Source organism: Dermacentor albipictus, chromosome 4 (genome assembly GCF_038994185.2).
Source record: "Dermacentor albipictus isolate Rhodes 1998 colony chromosome 4, USDA_Dalb.pri_finalv2, whole genome shotgun sequence".
Classification (NCBI taxonomy): Eukaryota; Metazoa; Arthropoda; class Arachnida; order Ixodida; family Ixodidae; genus Dermacentor; species Dermacentor albipictus.
The window spans coordinates 170,269,816-170,290,372 of NC_091824.1; the positions used below are offsets into that span (position 1 = coordinate 170,269,816).

General features: G+C 43.4%; 2 protein-coding genes across 11 annotated transcripts in view; both read right to left on the reverse strand.

Annotated features, from left to right (window-relative positions):
• LOC139059410 (uncharacterized) overlaps nucleotides 1–20,557 on the reverse strand; it is a 356,283-nt gene that overhangs the window by 305,430 nt on the left and 30,296 nt on the right. The window lies entirely within an intron of this gene.
• Nucleotides 1–20,557, reverse strand: part of LOC135902466 (prominin-1-like) — a 91,744-nt gene that overhangs the window by 41,744 nt on the left and 29,443 nt on the right. For 8 of the 10 annotated variants that reach the window (XM_065432558.1, XM_065432560.1, XM_065432556.1 and 5 more), the window contains 7 exons: nucleotides 16,671–16,696; nucleotides 12,420–12,500; nucleotides 10,327–10,390; nucleotides 9,276–9,352; nucleotides 8,506–8,585; nucleotides 4,036–4,188; nucleotides 3,135–3,267 (listed from right to left, as the gene is read on the reverse strand). In XM_065432558.1, the coding sequence (XP_065288630.1) occupies nucleotides 3,135–3,267; nucleotides 4,036–4,188; nucleotides 8,506–8,585; nucleotides 9,276–9,352; nucleotides 10,327–10,390; nucleotides 12,420–12,500; nucleotides 16,671–16,696 (614 nt within the window). The remainder of the gene's footprint in view (nucleotides 1–3,134; nucleotides 3,268–4,035; nucleotides 4,189–8,505; nucleotides 8,586–9,275; nucleotides 9,353–10,326; nucleotides 10,391–12,419; nucleotides 12,501–16,670; nucleotides 16,697–20,557) is intronic. The other 2 variants (XM_065432559.1, XM_070537799.1) reach the window with 2 other exon arrangements.

The following is a 20,557-nucleotide window of genomic DNA, read 5'->3' on the forward strand; positions in this document are numbered from 1 at the left end:
TTTTCTTTTTCTCCTTTTTACCTACTCTCTCTCCTTCTCTTTTTTTTCTTTTATTAACTATTGACTTCGACGTGTTTGATATTGATGTTTTCGTTGAGTTTTTGTTTTTGCATTTTGTATCTAGATCAGGTATGTTTATTTTGCCTCCGCATCTACCTTTGCCGCCTCCCATTTACAATGCGCAACTGTACCTTGAGGTTATAATAAATAAATAAATAAATAAATAAATAAATAAATAAATAAATAAATAAATAAATAAATAAATAAATAAATAAATAAATAAATAAATAAATAAATAAATAAATAAGTAAATAAATAAATAAATAAATAAATAAATAAATAAATAAATAAATAAATAAATAAATAAAAATTGTGACTGGCATAAGAAGAAATATACAACGAATCTGTGTGACCGAGTTCCGGAATCGCTGCTACATAAGGACTGCTTGTGATATCAGCCCTTCGCGATGCATGGTTTCCTTCGAAAATTAATGAATTTACTCATCCACCGGCGTTGTATCGCTAACTTCCAAGGAAAGGATTCCAAACCCGGAATATCGACAAGAGTGAGTACCACTCGTTACACAGTGACAACGAGAGTAGCGCCGCTTCTCGACATAGCAAGTTTCTCGCCCGCGATCTATACGCATCTACGCCAACTCACACGCAATCTTACGCCCATGCCGTCGCCAATGTATCAAGAACAAGTGAATGGGCGCACACTTTAACTAATGCGCCGAAGCACGGCGGTGACGGCCACTACACCGACAGTCCATGAATGTTCGAGGCTGAACGTTTCATGACGGTCCACGAAGTAAGCGAGTGACTAGCGACAACGCGTCCTTGCTAAAAACTATTATAACGTAAAAAACATTTACGTTTCAGGCCAGTAAGAACGAATATATCACAACTAAGCGCACCCATGAGCACTGTGCGCGCGAGCGACTGAAATAGTCAATCTGGCAGTGGCCGCACTGAGGAACTTTACCGAGTCAGAAACGTCACAAGACGCTGCCTCAAAATGTTTGCCAGATAAAGAACGAAGAGCAAAACACACTGTTCCGGCTGTAATCGATAGGCGGACAGATTGGAATACATTTCCAGCGCTGCTTTTGGTACAACTATACCGTATATATATAGTTGCTCGCGCCATTTGGACAAGGCGTAACGAGCTCCGAGAGAGCTTACATGTCCTCTAAAGCTGTGGCCGAAGTTTCGTGGCGTTCACCGAGTCACCGTCTGCGATACCTGCCGAAATAGGGGTTAGCCTAGACGCAGCGGACGCAACGCACATCCGTTCTCAACACGGTGGCAGCTGAGGCAAGCAATGGACCCGTCACCACGGGATCGCCGCGACATTATACATGTTACTACAGTAACGTGTATAATTGACCTAGTTGAAAATTGAAAACTGGATTCTGGAATTTCACGTGCCGAAACGACGATCTGATTGTGAGGCACGCCGTAGTGAGGGACTGTCGATTGATTTTGAGCGCCTGGTGTTCTTTAACATGCACTAGGTCTAAGTACGCGACTGTGTTTGCATCCCGCCCCCACCAGAACGCGACCTCCGCGGCCGGGATTGTACTCGCGACCGAGGGGCTCCGTAAGGGTGTGTCCTAAAGGTACTTCGCGCACTTTCCGAGGGCTGTGCATCTATCTACGATTGTATGTTTCATCTACGAGTGTTATCCATGTTTTCCCGCCTACCTTGGTCACTGGGTAGCCCATGGTAGAACGGGTAGCCTATCAAGCTGCTGTGTTGAGGCAACAGGGTTAGAAACCAACCACCGAACAAACTTGAGTCACTGAGTATGTGGCAACGTGTACATGCGTCAAGAGTGCCTCCAAGACAGGAGGGGCACGGCCGCGCTCAGCGGCCGTAGCTGGAGGAGAAGAGGAGATGCGCATTAAGCTGCCTCCCCCGCCCCCCTTCTAGCGCGCGCACATCTTCACAGTTATCGCCGTTGGACTTTATGTGAAACATCACGACATTACGAACGGCGATGGCGGTGGCTGAAATTTACTTGGAGCGTCCATAAAAACGCATCGCAATAGAACGTTTCAAAGATGTAGTCAAACTAAATATGTTGGGTACGTGTGATGCCTACGTGAAGTCTCTCATAAAGAAAGCGAGAGAGATCCGGCGACATTCGACTTAATGCTTGCTAACTCTACAAAGAGATTAATCGCTTGAAGCAACGTTATTTGCATTGTGGCACCTTCCTTGCATTGCGAAGGCACGAGACCAGCCCCCAAAAGCCACCGCCTACCGTGAAAACCTCCTGCGTTTTTTACTTTCTTTTTTTGCAGCAGCAGCAATCGTTCTTTCTTTTTTTTTGTTCGGATCTAGACATTTATGATTGCGCATCCATGGTTGCGCCAGAATAATTACAAAACCTCCGTAGCAGCTTCGGATAACATGGACATTTCCCACATCCGTCCTACCCCGTGCGTTCGTGCTAGGTGAGAGACGTTTTACGAATATTAGATGTGCAGCGAGATTGAGCTCAACATAATAAGTTTATAACTTTGAGACCAGCACGGTTCAAGTACTGGTATCGTATCAACTCAGGTGCGCGATAAAGGCGACTACCAAGCAGCCCGATTACGCAATGCGAACCCATCTAGAACTTGCACGCGCGTGTATACACCATCTCACCTGTTTCGAAGTGGTGTTAGACAAAGAAATGTTTAAAGCGAATAGCTTTCTTTTACTCTTTCGGCTGTTTTCGTGATTGTTCAGTGATCGGACTCAGCAAAAAAAAAAAAACAAGAAATATCTCTCTCTTTCTCTCTCTCTGTCTCTGTCGCTCGCTCCCTTGCCCGCTCCATCGCGCTCTCAATCTTCGTTTACCCTCGCTTGCTCGTTAGTTCGAGCTATTCGATTACAAGGAAAATTTCGTCAAAAGTTTCAGCACAACTTTTCAATAAACCAAATTCTAGAGTGGAGATGGTTACCTGAAATTGAAGCCAGATTGACACCTTCTTACAACAGGCAGGAAAAAAGAAAGGAAAACCTTAATGTGCAGCGGGAAACGGAAGCGCTTTTTTTTTTCTCTCGCTCTCTGCGCGCTTAATTTGCCGTTGGACAAGCTTCCCCGCCCTAAGCATACGTCAAAGGCAAGACTGACCCCGTCCATGCTGGATCCGTCTCGTTCGTCGTACGGCTGGCAGACGTACGCCTCAAGCAGAGCCGCCAAGGGGAAGCAGAAGGTCAGTAGCAGCGGGATGAAGGCACACGTGGCCCACATGAGACCTGCGTTGCTGCAGGCAGTTCCACGAGTTTCGTTTGTTTACTCGGAGACCACCTCTCGGTGCATGCTCAAGTAAATGGAAGCTTGGAATGCTTATGGACTAATAAGCATTCTATGCTTAATAATGATACGCAACCATTAACATAAAGTAATATTTCAGTCTCATATATACGTGACGGCTAAAGGCCTGGATGATATTGCACTGACGCTGATTTCGTGTAGATTCGCGCCGTATTTTATTAGGGTGTGGGTTAAGTTAGATTATATTGAGTTCGCCATGATCCCGCCGACGTTGCTTACAATGTCAACTTTTACTCTGAAACAGCTCACGAGAGCTAAGAAGGAGCATTGCATGCGTATATATTATCCTAAACAAATAACGTAGGCAGTTGTGGGTCGATGCATGCAGTTTGAAAACCACAGAGAAGGAAGAAATCTACATTTCTTACACACAAAAATGTAATAACATAAACAACGGGGACACGGAAGGGCGTTAATAAAGCATTCGTAATTTTTCTCACGCAACACGGCTCATTATATTTAGAAACGCGCATGTCTGATACACTTATTTTCAATTTTTTGTTTTTCTTGCATGACTCGTTAGTGTTCCTATCTGGGATTCTGAACTATTAACTTACATCATTTTCACACACTAATTGTACCGAAGTTTTGCATTACTTGTATCAATAAAGAAATATCAGTACTGCTTAGGGTCCAGCTGGTCGACTGAATCGCTGCCCTGTGACATCCTGCCACAATGTGCCGCGACTTCACTCACGAGATGAGCACGATGCCTCCCATGTTGCACGCGGTGTTCCGCTGCGTAGGCCTCACGTAGGAGCGGTAGTTGGATACGCCCAGGATGAAGCCGAAAATAAGGCCCGCCACTATGATGGCTACCGACACCACGGACACCATCAGGAAAGCCGCCCTGCGAGAGAACAGAGGCGCTGCATTGTGACGTCCTGCCAATTAAGTCACGACGCCAAGAAAGTCCCTGACACCGAGACGCTACGCGAAGGAAAATGTACCGTAGGTGCCCGTGCCGAGAAACTTTATGAATGCGATAACGTATGATAGGCGGACTTGAACACTTTGGAAGTACCACGTTCACCTGACAAGGAATATGGGCCGATCCCGAAGGCAGTGCAGTCTAACATAGCGTCGGCGAAGCGCCAGCTGTCACGAGAGGAGGAGCAAGAAAACTGTCACGTGACGCGCGTGTGAGACGTTTCAAAGAGCGACTTTGGCACGAGTGAAACATGCGTGCGATCGCGGCCTACTGTGGCTGGAGCACCGGGCCGCTGTGCTGGAACACCGATGTGCGGTCCCACCATCGGTCGTGCGTTTCTTTAAAGCGTTACAGGATGACTCTACCCAATTTGAAGGTATCCGACTCGAGCAGTGTTGAGCGTATACGCATCCCGGTGTCCCCACAATGTTAAGAGATGCGAGGTATGAAAACGTCACTTCGATAAATGAGAGTGTCCAAGGTTGCCCGCAATACACACGCGCGCGTCGCTGTCGAGGCACCGCAATCGTCACATTCTATGAGTATATGCTGAGCATACTGATAGATTTAGCGGTGCTAAGTTCTGGCGTAGCATTTCGGAAGCACCTAACGGGATTCGGCGAAGCGGACCAGTCATGGGCGATACACCGAACCAATTTTGGTGAGGTTCATTCCTTTAAAAGAGGAAGCTAAAGTCGTCTAGCACGGGTGCCCTTATTTAGACTTCTTTTCACAAAATTTGGTGAAAGTCAGTTAATTTCAACATCTGGAGCATCTAGTTTTCAACTTTGTTACTCCATGATAAGAATAGATATCACAATAGCGAGAATTGAGTGAGTAATAGCGCATACAGAGGACAAAATCGATTTACTGTTTACACGCGAAGTACGTTGTTAGTTTCTGAACATTATTTTCCCATAAATTACGTATAAACTACGTAGGCGTTGTACCATGTTTGTTCGCGTCAGGCACTCTACAGGCACAATTTGATAAACTGCAATATATGCTATCTTTGAGTATAGTTAGGGAGTTGTAAACTTCCCGCTTCTATTATTTTCCTTGAAGTTTACAAATTCGAGGCATCTTTCCAAAAGTCGAAAATTCAGAATTATGTTACTTAGCGGTAGGTGAAATTTAGCCTTCTCTCTGAAGTGCAACAAGATTACTTCATATCGATTCAGAGGTCGCAACTACAGAATTTAACGCGTTTCGCGCGCACTGAAAATCTCAGTTCGTAGTTAACCTAGAGCTGAAGCTAGCTCTCGAAAAACGAAATGCTCTTTTGCGCGTGCCTCTTTACTGACAGTCCTATCAGGCGTTGGAGTACAACGGCCGAAGACGCTCGACGAGAGCGCGATTCGCTCCATGCACCCGAGAATAAGCACGATATGCGCCGGTAAGAGCGCACAGAAGAGAGATCACGCGAGGCAAGGATTTCGAAACTGGAAACGACGCCACAATTGCTCCACTTTTGAAAAACCGGAGTTACGTTTTGTCCAACGGCCGTTGAACCGATGCTCGTGGATACCGCAGGTTTAGCCGGTGTTAAGAACGGCCTGCTGAGGTGCGAGTTTTGCCAGCCAGTTGCGACAGCGGCGTCAAACTTTTCCCGGAAGGCCGCCGCAACCCTCTAGACACGACGTCACTAAGTCGACTGTGTCCGGAGGACAATACGCGCGTCCTCGACTCTCCGTCGCATGAGTCGAGATGAGTTCGACGAAGCAGGCTTTGTGCCGGAACACGACACCGCATACGTGGTCTGCCGCGAGCGGGGGAGTCCCCGAGGGAACGTAGTTCGAGGCCCCTTCCCACGCGCCGTTCAAGACGCAAGACAATGGGCAACCGGTGGCCGCGCACCGGGGGTCAGCTCGGGGAATAAAAGGCATCTTTCCTGACGTAAGCCCCGAGTTCTACGAAGTCCGTCTGACGTCGGTTGAGGACTGTGAACCTGTGCGGAAATGTCTGCGTGTAATCCCTCGCGCAGAGAGGCGACTCGTTTACGATGACTGGTCGAACTTTTCCCTCGCCTTGGGATCGAGGGAGGACCGAGTGTTTATAAACCGCTGTTGTGCGGCTGCTCAGTGCACTTTTCTCTCGCGGTCATGCTAGACTGATGAACTGCAACGTCCTTATGTAGATACTGTAAATAAACCCATATTACTCGTTCTCGATGAGAAGCAGTCCTTCCTTTCAACAACGTCCTCAGCGTTTGTAAGTTGGACGACGGCATGGGCCAGCTACTTTCTAATTCATGCCCGACTGCAATCTTGACAACTGATTACGAGCGATGGGATTGAGCCCCCAATCCTGACACCGGGAGTCGTTACGCGTCTACGCGGGTCACCCTACTGCGAGTGGCTAAAGAATGCGATTAATGCCATTTCAGAAAGCGTGCGTAGGCGTTGTCTTCGTGCGCTGTTGCAAAGACATGAAATCAGCGCTGAGCTAGCTTTCTAATAGAAGGGGGGAGAGGGGGAGAGGGAGTGCAAATTTGAGAATCTAATGAGTTTTAGATGCTAGTTAAAAAGACAGCAAACTTGTGCGACCTTGAAGAATTGCAACCCAATTTCCAACGAAGTTGCTTCTTCCGAACAGCTTGGAATAAGAATTTCACTTGTTTGTGATTAAATCACCTCATACATATCATGTATATGGCAGGCCCATTTAACTGAAACCACGCCCCCATATAGCGCTTTTGAACACTTGTTCGTCAAATTTTACAAATGCAGCAATTTATTCGCAGAACACTGGCGCTAATTCCCCCTCCCAGAACATCCGCGTCTTTCTCACTAAATGTGATCTCGGTTGCGTTCACAGTTCTCCCAGGGCCGTTGGATAAATTCTGCATTGTTCATCAAACACACTTACAACGATCCGGTCACGTGACACTTTCGAATACCTTTTTTAATGTTTCTTTTTTTGCGAAAGATACATTTTATCTCATCACGCATTTAAATTCACGTACATATTTCGGTAAATTCCATGTTCGATAAATGTATACTACGAGGAAATTGTAATTGCGCCAGGATAGCGAGCTAAACATTGCGGCGCTCGTAAAATGCCCTCATATATTTCTCCGGACTACTTGCATATGTAATTTATTGCAAAAGCCGCAGTTAATCCACACACTTTGAGCTTTGCCTAAAAGATTGCCATTTTGGTGTTCCTTGTTTTTGATAAATGTAAACAGGGTGTCTTGTACAGTTCACCGAAGACACTGGGGAGACCAACTAAGAACCTCGCATGCGACGCATGAAAACAGAAAGGAAAAACGAGGGTTCACTTATTCTTTACAACACTTCTTATTAGACCGGGAACGTGAACGTTGCGAACGTGAACGTTGCGCCACACATTACACCTAACATGCCCCCAATTGGCACCGAATTTGAAGTTGGTGTCTTGTACAGTTCTTTTAGGACACAGGGAAACATTTCGGATTACGCCAAAATGACACTCTGGAACGCTTGAATAGGTAATTTTCTACAAAAGCTGTTTTCAACATGCACAAATTCAACATTTATCGTTGTCACAACATGCTTCCCACTTCAACAAAATATAGACAGCCTGCCTCACATAGTCCACCGAGAAAAAAAAAAACTACACGGCACGACTCACGCATTATGATTGGGACCAGACGAGCTACCAGTAATTATTTTCAAAACACAAAATCTTAAAACTTTTTATACCTGTAACCCATAGAGTAGCCACCATTTCCTTTGGATGTGAACTCCCTGCAGTGTTTTTGGTATTTCCAGGGAAACATGGAACCGCTGTAAGCGTTTCATAAAATTAGCGCCTCTAATACGGCCCGCAAACGAGGCTTTAGCAATTGTGATTTAACCCCTAATTAACACGCACACTTTAAGAATTGCCTGAATATCGTTACTAACTTTCGCAATATTTCTTTAAAGTATAACCTTCGTGAGTGATCGGGTTTATTTAGAAAGCTGTAAATGAGGCATATGACGTTTTTGAACGCTTCTGGCCGCATAACAGCTTCGCTGTAAGTACGTCAGGTGGCCGAAAACTATCCCGGGGTCCTCCACTAAATGCATGCGCGTGATCATTTATTTATTTAGCGTTTTGTATCTTAATTGTGCGTTGGCATTTACTTATTTGGAAGAGACGCTGATAGTAACAGCAAAAGACGCGTATTTAATTTCTATTACTTTTCGATCGGCGCAGGTTTGCGCCCCATATGTGTAATCTATGCTCATAAAACAGAAAGACACGCACCTATAAATTCTCAGAGACTGCGGGTTCACGATACTTTTGTCGTGGTTCAGCATGTGAGCGGTGCTGGCCATCTGTAACGCCTGAAAAGAGGTGCGCGTGGAATTGAAAGGACGGCGCGTGCCTCAGCAAAGCTGCTGCCGTGACGCTGCGTTGCCCAGACGAGACATCGCAGGCGTTTACCGATGCATTGAGCCCTTGTTCCGAATAAGTATCCCCTTTGGGAAAAAAATGGCTGTGGCTTAGGTAAGGTTAAGCCCAGGATGCGAAGCATACTAGCCTTTATTTTAGTTGTTGAACCACTGTTTAGCTTGGTGAACTGCTGTTGCTTGGCTATATTTGGTTCGGCTAGACGAAGAAACAACTCATGCGTTACTCTGCTTCGCCTTGGACGCCCCGCATTGGACGCGGTGAGCGTCGAGCAACGCAGCGTTCGGCGCGGCAACGAAATGTGCGCCTGAGCAAGCGACGCACGCCTTAGAAACAGCTCGTTTCTAAGGCAACACCGCATTCACTAGAGGCGCTTTTGTACCGCTTTGTAGCATCGTACTCGTGGCTCATTGGTAGCGTCTCCGTCTCACACTCCGGAGACCCTGGTTCGATTCCCACCCAGCCCATCTTGCAAGAGTTGAGCCAAAGCCACTTCTCCTCTGTCCTGACGTCACGGTGTCACGTGGTATTGAAGGCGACACCGCCGCGCCTGAGGAGCTGGGTTGAGCTCTCGTAATATGCTTCGCATAAAAAAATTACAGACACTCTAAACGCGAGCCGACCTGTTGGAAATCCAGCTCGTACTGGTCGTGGGACGCCTTGATACGATCGGCCGTGTCCGTGAGGCTCCGCTGCACGTCTGCGAAGAGGGAAATGGCGCGTCCCCGAATGAACCGCAGTGCATCCGGTCCGTTGTGCCGCGCCTCCACGAAAAAAATGAAGCACCTTGAAACAACTCTATATAGTGCTGTGACCGTGAAGCAATAATCAGCAGGAAAAAATATTTGCTCCTACAGGCATAATATGAGATAACAGCACATAGATAACAAGATAGCGCGTTCGAACTCATTACAGCCAATGAGATGCGTCCACTGCAGACCACACCTCCCCACGGGGCGCACCTTTGTGTTTTTGACGAGGGCGGTGGGACAGTTGTGCCAGGTTTATCGGCATTAACTTACAATGCGACAGGCTTTTCATGCGGTAACCAGGCAGCTTGTTTAATAACTTTGGCACAACGCAAATACCTAGGATTGTGCGAATAACAATTACACGGACATTGCAAGCGAATCTTTGTCGCCTTTGGCGTCGGCGTCGCCGGGAGGTTTCGTATATATTTATGTATAGAGTGAATAGAATACGAATCAACTATCGAATAGCTTTCGATTATTTTGCGAATAATATACAACCTTGTCATCATTATTACCAAACAATTTTCACATCCTTGTATTCACAACATTAGAAAGTTCCTGCCATTACTGTGCACACTATAAAGAACGTTTTATTAAATTCAAAGAGGGAGCATTAGGAACAACTAAGCTGATTATTCGCAAATTCGGGGATCTTCGAGCATATGCGGTCATGCGTTATCATATAGAGGTTAAAAAGGAACATTTGCCCAGTAAATATATGTGTATACCTTCGCGGCCAAACTAGACATGCGTAGTCTGCGGCAATAATTAACATTTGCCATTTGGATGTTACATTGTTGGTTTCAAGGGCAAATTATGCAGTAGTTGGAATAGAGCCACCGAGTGCTCGAAACGTGCTCGTATCCCAATCGAGACGGAAGCAGCCAAGCTGAAGGAAGACACGACGACGCAGGCTGCTCACCGATGCGCGGGGTGGCCTTGTCCTGCATGAGCGCCTCCTTGGCGGATATCTCGGCAGAGTTCAGCTGCGAGATACGTGAGAGAAGACGTCCCTCCTGTTCGACAAGTGCCGAAGCTCCAGTAAAGGCAAGGCTTCGAATATATCGAAACCTTCGACACGTGCTAACACTGACAACGATCGACGCACAGCCTCAAAGGGCGCGCACTTGTCTCGTTGTTAAACAAAGGCGCTGTATTCGCGATCAACTAAAAAATTTGGCGCAGGAAGTACGCCTTCCATGGCTAAACAGTTCGCTCGTAACGAGGAACTCTCGAATTTACCCAATGGTAGCATATCGCATCGACATTATATAACGCACCATGCGTGTCAGCGTAAACGACGCTAATGCAATCGGAAAACGCGTCGCGTTAAGCGGCGAACACATGGATAGAATTTCCCGAAAGTAATTCCCGCGCGCCTCCGCGCACTGGCAGCCCAGATATCCATGCAGGTGTTTTCAAATCAAATCGAAGTTTATGTGTCAGTACAGCATGTACACACACAAATTTTGACCTACCTAGGCCTATTTAGCTTGTTGGCTGGTCAGGCAGCAGGTGGAGAATATTTTTAAAGAAATAACTTCATATACATGCATTTCTTGTCTATATATACAAGACATCGCCGATAAAACTGACAACACAAAATAACCCATACAGAACAAGTCAAGCTATGCACAAGGCATTACATTTACGCACCAGTCTCTTCTATCAGTCATGATGTTTATATTGTTATTTGCAAGACATAAATCATCAGGAATTTTATTAAATATAACTGGTACATTGCAGTTGCGCATCTTTTTACCATAATTAGTATAGATCCGTGGTTTATTAATACAACCTTCTATTTTCTTCAGTGTGACATCTTTTTTTACAGGAGTTTTATATTCATATAAAACATTTGACAAATCTGAAAGATGCCTAACCCATCGCATTTCTCTTTCATGTCAGCCGAGTGTAGTTTGGTCCCGTGAAATATAGTGTTCATGGTTCTTTTCAGTATAACATTTAATGCTTGCTTATATTTTGAACAGTTGTCATATACAGTAACACCATATCTTAAAATAGGTTCCACTAATGCTGTGTACAGATTACTGCTTTAAGGTGAAGCGGAGATTTCCCTCGAAGGTGATAAATCATGGCCACAATGGCCCTAATCTTTCTAGAGGGGTAAACGATGTGGTCATTCCAAGTGAGGGGTTGATAAAAATGGATACAGGGATACTGAACTGTTCGCTCTATTTGTATGGCTTTGCAATCACATGGGTAACAACGGGATGAATTTAGATTTAGCGGCTTGGTTAAAGCAACTATTTTCTGGGGTCATTTAAAACATGTCAGTTTTGTTTTGTGAGGTTTAAAAGAAGTTGCGAGAACCAGTCAGCTACTTTATCTGTATCTGTGTGAAATGTTTGAATCCATCTACAATATTCAGTGGCTTCAACTGCGAATAATGTATCATCAGCGTATTGGAAAATTTTTGACTTCATATTCAATAAACCCAAATCAGACACATAAACATTAAAAAGCACTGGACCGAGTATACTCCCTTGAGGTACACCGAAAGTAATATTCTTCAAATCTGCATACGTATTAACAAGCATAACACACTACAACATGTCTGTAAAATAACTGACAAAAACGTTTTTAGACGACAACAGCAACCAAGTGAGCTTAATTTTTCGAGTAGTAACGTATGGTCTATCGTGACAAATTCCTTCGTCAAATCCATAAATAGGGTTAGCCCAACATGGTTATTTTCTATTGCATCGTAAACACAATCATAAAATTATTCAAGAAGTGTTGTATTTCTGTTCTTTGTAAAGCCAAATTGTGCAGCATTGTTCAAAGAGCATTTTTCCCAGAATGATTGCATAATGTATGCAACGTGCTTTTCCATAATATGTGCTATCGATGACAATATTGCAATGGGCCTATAATTTGTTAAGTTACCTTCTTGCATGTTAAGACACCTTCCTTTTTTTGTCTATATTCAGGTGTTACGTTCTTTATTGCCCTCTGAACTGTCGTCAAAGTGTACACAGAGCGCATACTGACCTCTTCTTTCATGCCTTCCACTGGTTGTCTGAGGAAGCGCTCGACTTTCTTTGGAAGCTCCTTAGAACTTCCTTCTGCATTCTTCACAGACGACAAGAAAGGAAAAAGAAAATGAAGAATAGCGGACATATTAATTGATAATTGCTAGAATCATAAGAATACGATCGGGCAAGGGGGGTTGGGGGTACAGCAGCGCGATATGCATGATTAATCACGCCTGCCGGATAATCTGAACTGGAGTATACCGACTTTGGCTTCCTGCTCATACGCAATTATGATAAACGGAGCTTGTCGATCTACCCCGACCCTCTACCGGCTGTTAACTATGCAGCACGGTAAACGGCTGTTATATATATATATATCAGCAGCAACCATAAAACTCCATAACACTACTTTCCAATGATGCCAGAACTTAGAAGTAAGAAATCAAGAAAATCAAGTTCAGTAGGCAAATGCGACATTTTCATACCAACAATTGCTCCGCGGCGATATTTTCAAGCATTGTTAGCTTGCGCGTATTCAGATCTATGTCGTGATGACAAGAATAAGCATACTGCGCAAGGTTCTTACACTCTTTGCGGTAGCATGCGTTAACAGTGTTGTTAGTTGCATCGAACAACCGGACTGCGAGAAGGGCGAAACAGGGATGACGCGGCAGCAGCAATACCGTGCCGGTTGCGTTGTCGAACCGAACAGCGGGACATAGGCGTATATACTACGGGCGGAGGGGGGGGGGGTCGTCAAAAGTGTGTGGGGGGGGAGCAAAGTATGCCATTTGTTCCTCCCCCTCCCGCCCCCAATTTCGAACGCTGTGACTGTCAGCTGCACACTGGAAATTCCAACAAAACAACCGCGGAGGCCAAGTTGTCTTTCAGAAAAACACACCCGCAAGCATGCCTTTATTGTACAACGTATTCAATGTTTTGTCAGCAAGGATCGTCTTTTGGGCCTTGCAGATGGCGCTCGGCCAGCTGAGCCGTCTGCGTGACGCGCCTTGCACTCCTGCACTGCCGAGGAGGACATGTCGTCGGGTCGTCGAAAGCACGTTTAATCTTCCGCTGCTTGCATCATCCCGTGTTTGTTGGGGTCGTCTAACCTTACCATCTATGAAAACACATCATCAGCTTTTTTTTTATAATTTAACGGTATGTAATCAGTTTTGCCATTTAAGCTATTTTGTCTCAGGTTTAGCGACTTTCTTGTTTGTTCAGCGACAAACTTTTCTATTTAGCGACCGGTAACTTTTTTTGGCAACTTGAATGAACAATTGTCGACATTTTAATGACTTAGAAGCAAGGAAAGTCGCTTCAAAAACTGTCTTCTTGAACGGACCTCATTATTCAAAAGCTACAGGCTGCACGACCATGATGAAGCAACGGCTGCCTGCACATTGGCAGTCTTCACACTGCAAATTGTTCTTTACTTTCTTCTTTAATGGTTAATCACAGACTCTATATTGTCTTCACAAAACTGTTGTCTTATTATCTATACAGAACCAATTTAAATGAGTTGAAACGCTGCCGGTTCTGAGGCATCACTAAACGCACTCGTTTGGAGTACATTCGCAAACGTAGTAGATTAAATTGTTTCCCAAAATCAATTGGAATAAATTTTATGTTCAGGTCGAGGGTATAGGAAGGCGTAGGTCTCGAAGCGGCTGAGCTCGTTCACACGAAGCTTAACAAACCGCTCCCGTTTCTCACGGCTTTCCAACCAAATAATACTTAAAGGCGGCTTTTAGGTAAATCAAGGGCGGCAGCGTAGTATTTTACCTGTATAAAGCTCGGGTGATTGTCATCGCCGTGTTACCAACATGGGGTGAAGAAATTAGCTCTCCTACCACGAATGTCGAGAATAAGAAATATTTATGGAAAGTGTAGATGAGTGCCTTTTCGGGCTAGAAATCTTGGTTATTTGTGTTCCTTTGAATCGGGCTACATTTGCAATCTTTCAATCTGGAAGTAAACACAGGATCTAAACTGTCATCATCCGTCATGTAAATATATTAGTACGATGTCAACTCGGGTTTATTAAAGGTTTTTATACATATACTCTGCCAAATGAAATCGTTCATAATTTCGGAGTAATGGTAACCAAACTCACGCAACTTTTTGTGGATTTCAAAAAAGCATTGGAATATAGGTTCCGCACAAAAAGTTACTTCATAAACTAAATGAAGTCCTTAAAAACATACTATTGATAACCTGGTTGTCAGCCTACCTAATAAACTGGCCGCAATATGCTGCTTACAAAGACCACTCTTCAGAACGACTTTCGGTAGACTCTGGCGTATCACAGAGATCCGTGCTTGCGATGCGCCGCTTTTGTTTCTCATATTCATTAAATATAAGTTAACATATATTTTAGTTAGAATATTATTGTGCGCTGACGATTGTGTTGCTCAGATATCATAAGTTCTCCTGACCGAGAAAAGCTGAATCAGTACTTCCACAAGATTATTGAATGATGTCAATTCTGGCAAATGGAAACCAATTTCGAAAAGATTTTTATCACTATTTCTCTGAAACGAAAACCTTTAAAATTTAGGTTTAGTACAAATAATCTGCTTCTTGATGGAAAAGAACTCACTTTAAATATTTAGGACGTTGAATAAATAACACCCTTCATTGGTCAAAGCGCATTGACCACGTTACAGCTAACACAAACCGAAAACTTCTTTCTTCGAAGAGCTTTACAATTATTAATCCCTGCTCTTGGGTTGCTGGCCTATAAAGATGTCTTACCCCTAATATACCATGCTTCAGTAATCTGCGACTCTTTTACTAAAACTGATATTGTCAAAAAGAAAATACAAGAAAAAATGAAGTCCGCTTTACAGATAGCAGTTTTGGATGCCCTTCAATAACAGCTCCTTTGGCCAAAGCTAATTCACCTGCCTTGTCCCAGAGGAACCTCTGTTCCCATATTAATTTTTCCGGCTAATTTATGTTTCTGTTCCCGTATTAATTTAGCGGCTAATTTATGGGCACTGCAACACTGGTACTTGAAAAGTAATCCCTCTGTTTTCCGGCTATATGCCACCAGACAACGGCATAATTTAGCAGATACTCCTTTTCACAGATAATTTAGCAGATAACCGACCTATGGGCGGCAGCGCCACCACTAAAATGGCAAGTGAAATTTTGGCCACCATTCCATGGATCGTTCCTGAATAAACATTATGAACATTTCCATTTTTCTGTGATGCAAATAATCTTTCATGCGAATTATTTTATGCGTTCTTGAGGCGCCCCACAAGTCATTTGTAAAATGAACTCTGTGTGTCTTGACTAATGAAACAAATACCATATTAAACAAAACTTTGTATTTCTTGGCTTCGGCGGTAATACTTTTTACATTTAAAATTCGGAAGCTTGGTATTTGTTCAATATTTTGCAAATATTGTAGTTAGTTTTGTTTTATAATCTGCTCTGCCAAAAAGCCCATTTGGGATTGCAGTATCAATAAAAATATAAATAAGTAAGTAAATAAATAAAAATATCAATAAACAAACATACAGGAACGGCCCTGTAGATTCTGTTCGTATATTCACAGTTTATCAGTCACCTGCACGGACATTAAACAACACTAAAACGTCTAGGTTTACCTCAGGTTAATGTATAGTGCTCCAAAACGTCTACGTTATCAATATTTCAATGAAATTCACTAAAATTCCCTAGAACATAGTGAGAATCTTAGCGACCATTTCGTCTCCCTTAAGCGAGTCTCTTCAAAAAGTTCTTGCAACACCGGATTGTAGTGGTTCATTATGTGTGACTGATAATTAAGTCTGTCAGGTATACAAAGATAACGCTCACTGAGGCATTGTTCAGCCTCAGTAAGACTTCTATATATACACACACACACACAATATATATATATATATATATATATATATATATATATATATATATATATATATATATATATCATTGGTCCCCAAACTTTTGATCGCAATTGTACCTTGTGAAAAAAAAGCAAGAATTGTGGCAGATCGAAATTATGGCCTCTTTTGTATTCAAATCATATGAACAACTTCCGATGATTTGAAAGACAGCGATATTTTAGTTCCATGTCACTCGCTTGCGCTCAACATCGACAAACGAAACACCGCTCACGCTTTTTAACGGGTTTCATTCAAACAGGTGTACTGCGTTTATTTAGAAGTATGCAAGACGATGAAGAAACGGTATTACTAATGACTTGATAATTACAGGATGTAAATAGGCAGCATAATAATATAGTACTTACCAGTGCGGTGACCATCTTGTTATAAGCTGAAATGTAATTTGCACTAAACGAAAACAATTTGCAACGCGTCTCGCTGAGCTCATTGGAATTGAAAATCGATAATAATGATCGCTACCAAATTATTCACATGTTGATCTACTATAAACGAAGGAAAGCAACATTTACTTTCATAGCCAAATCACCTGCTTCCAGGAAAATTAGCCCACAATAACCCATAAACATTAATATCAACGCATTAGCCTACTTACTCAATCATCCCTAAAGGCATGTAAGGTTTTCCTAAATAATAAACGAATATGACGCCATTTACGAAAGGGCTGCTTTACTTCTGTATGAATTCATTTCATATATTGCACCTTAAGGGCCCGAAGGCATTACTTAAGGGGGGCGTATAAATCGAGTTTCCAAATACAATACAATAAAAAAGCAACGGGTAACAAAATTAACAGAAAGACAGCAACAAAGCAAATAAAGTAGCGTACGGTAGAACGAAAGCATGTTAACAACACGCTATGGGATGTGTTTCGTCGGGAGCAGGTGGCAGGTTAATTGTTCGCGAAATTTTCCTCGATTTGAACATAAATTACATGCTGTTATATGAAGCTTGTTTCACAAGGGTTCTGTGTGCGGGAAGGAGGAGTTATTCATTGCCGATGTTCGGCCGCTTATGCGTGCGATGGGACGTGTGTGGCCTAATCTCGAGGATTATCTGAGTGGTGGGTTTAGCAGTGCGCGCCTTGCATGCGACTGATCGAAACAGGAATGAAGCAGGCAAAGGCGAGCGATTATGCGACGTGGTTCTAACGCTGGAAAGGGAAGGGTCTGTTTTAAAGCTGCTATACTGATTTACTGAGCATATTGAGATGTTATAAAATGTGCTGCACGGTTTCGTACTGCTTCTATTTCATTGGCGAGATATGATTGCGATGGATGCCATATTGATGACGCCTACTCGCGCTTTGGTCGCACGTATGTTAAGTATGCCAGTGTCTTGATGTCAGCGGATGCAGATTTAAGATTGCGACGTATACGTATCCAAGTGTGCGAGGTGCCTCGGAACACATGGTTTCGATATGCGATGCCCATGATAGCCATGGCGTTAAATGCACTCGGGGGTAAGTTTCGGCCGAGTTAATGGGGGATGAATTAATGTGGTATGTGTGGCTTATCAAAGTGCGTCTGCACGAGAATGACATTAATTTGCATTTCGACAAGATTAAGGGCAGGGGCCGTTGATTACACCATGCAGCAATATTATCTGAATCATGTTGCAGAGTAGTGAGGTCGTCTGAGTTACGAATAGAAATAAATAACGCAGTCATCAGCGAAAAGCCGTAATTTTGATTTTATGTTAGCGACAAGGTCGTTGATATTGATTAAAACTAACAATAATGTACCGCACACTGCAACAGATGACGTTGCGTCATCTGTTGCATTACTCTAAGGTCGTCATCTATAACAGTCACAGCTCAGAAGCGATAAAAAGGGAGCGCTAATGCGTTGTTAACGATTCTTAGCTGTCTATGTTATAAGAATTGTGTATTATTTTAAGCACGACACGTGTAATAACCGCGTACAGGGCTCTAAATCATTACAGTTATCCACATTGTAACCATAACGGCTTCATCTACTGACAATTATTCGAGTATCACATGAAATGAACCGATTTATTTTCTGACCAAAAAGCCTGCGCAGAGAACTAGATGAAACGACATGCTGGGGTCATAGCATAACATTCGGGTATCGTAACATTTTAAAAACATGTGTAGCATTCAGAATAAGTGTGAGAAATACTTCCACTCGGCCCCTCTGTGATGCCGGTGTGGCCGTCACGCGTTCGGTCCTTTTTTCTTTCTGGGCGCGCGTGCGACTCTCAAGCGGGAACAATGCGCGCAATGAATTTACAGTGCATTAAGCGCGGCTTCAAGCGGCACTGGCACGTCACTTTCAAGCAACAGATTGACCCGCTGATGCCGTGGCCGAAGTGCACACGATACTACAGCGACGCTGCCCACGGCTACCGTCCGGCAACATTGTGGCGGCAAACAGAAAACGCCTTGCGGCCAAGCCAGCTTTATCACGAATGCTCTGTATCTCTCAAACTAATGTAGGTATCGTAATAAATGTCATACTGAAATTGGCCGCTAAGACGATTCTACCATTATGCTGAGTTTAATTGACTTGCCATAATTAGTTTACAGTGAAGTTGTAAACGTTACCGAATTCCCGTTTGCTGTCAACACATGGGTATCTACGGAGGGAATATAGTTACAGAAAACGGCTGTAATTCTTGTGTTATCGAAACTACCAGAAACAAATTGTATGATAATTAGCCGCTAAGACGACTCTAACATTACGCCGCGAGTTTCGTTTACTTTTCATAATTACGTAGTTCACAGTGAAGTTGTAAATATTGTTGAGTTCCCGTCTGCTGTCAATACATGGGCTTCTACGGGAGGAAAACGGACAGCCCCATGTTTGTCCGCGAGAACAAAACTCTACGTCTTTCCAAGTTTCATTCATCTAATTAACTATAAAGTATGCTGAATCGCAAATTACAAACAAACGCGTTTAGTTTCGTGCACTCCTTCGGACTGCGCGCCAGTCAACGTTTATCGCCGCTTGCGTCGAGGCTCGACTTAATGGCCACATGCGTCTAAACAGCGCTCCGTCGCAGCTGCGTCGACAACACCTGCGTCTTTAGAGCGGCGTCGTAAAAGCCCTTCGGCGGTAGCTGTGCGTGTGTATGACGTAGTGCGTGCCTGATATGTCTGTGTTTCGCATAAATGACATAAACATAATTATATGTATGGTTGCCAACAAAACTCTACACCAACATAATTTATACCATCGCAACCTCACTGGTCAACCACCTTCACAGGGCGGAATAGCTCCTCAATTTTAAAGCGAAGCTTTCTATGTCTAACATGATCTTGAATTATAGCGCGAAGTGACACAGACAGAGACTATAGAAGCAAACAGGACGAGCGCTAGCTCTCAACTAAATCTTTACTGAAACTATCAACATATATATAGGTGGTTGCAAATACCCCAGCATGTGAACCTGACAAGGTCTAAAGACATCAGTTAAGCCTACCAAGAGGTACGGAAGCCAAAAAGCAAACGACAAAAAGACACTACTTGAGAGTAACACATGTGATAGATATTCACATTCTAACAGAGAGAATGATGCATGGCTAACGCAAGTCTCTCCTAATCAATGATTCCCTGTTAGAATGCGAATTTCAATATATTCTTAGCACGTGTGTTAATCTCAAGTAGTGTATTTTTGTTGTTTGCTGTTTGGCTTCCGTACTTCTTGATATGGTTAACTGATGTCTTTTGACCTTGTCATGGTCATATATGCTGCGGTATTTGATTATATATATATATATATATATATATATATATATATATATATATATATATATATATATATATATATATATATATATATATATATATATATATATATATATATATATATATATATATATATATATATATATATATATATATATATATAGTCTCTGTCTGTGTGTTACTTCGCGCTACAATTCAAGATGATGTTACCCTACCAACTCACACATCTGCGTAGAACACTGCAGTTTACATTCGCAATATACCACGCCAGCGTCGACTGGCCAGCCCGGCAGAAACGATGAAGAACTTAAAGCCCCATAGTGCGCTGATCCTCATGTGCGGTGACTTTAACGTCGGTGTGGCGAAAGAGCACGGCAAATGGGTCGAGAGTTTCATGCTAGCTAGCTACTCGTTGAAACTGAAGACGCTACAGTGAACCACGAGGCAACACCGTTCCTGCATTGATCTCACATTTGTAAGCAGGCTGTGTCACGTTACGATGGCAGAGCCTCTGACCGTCTACC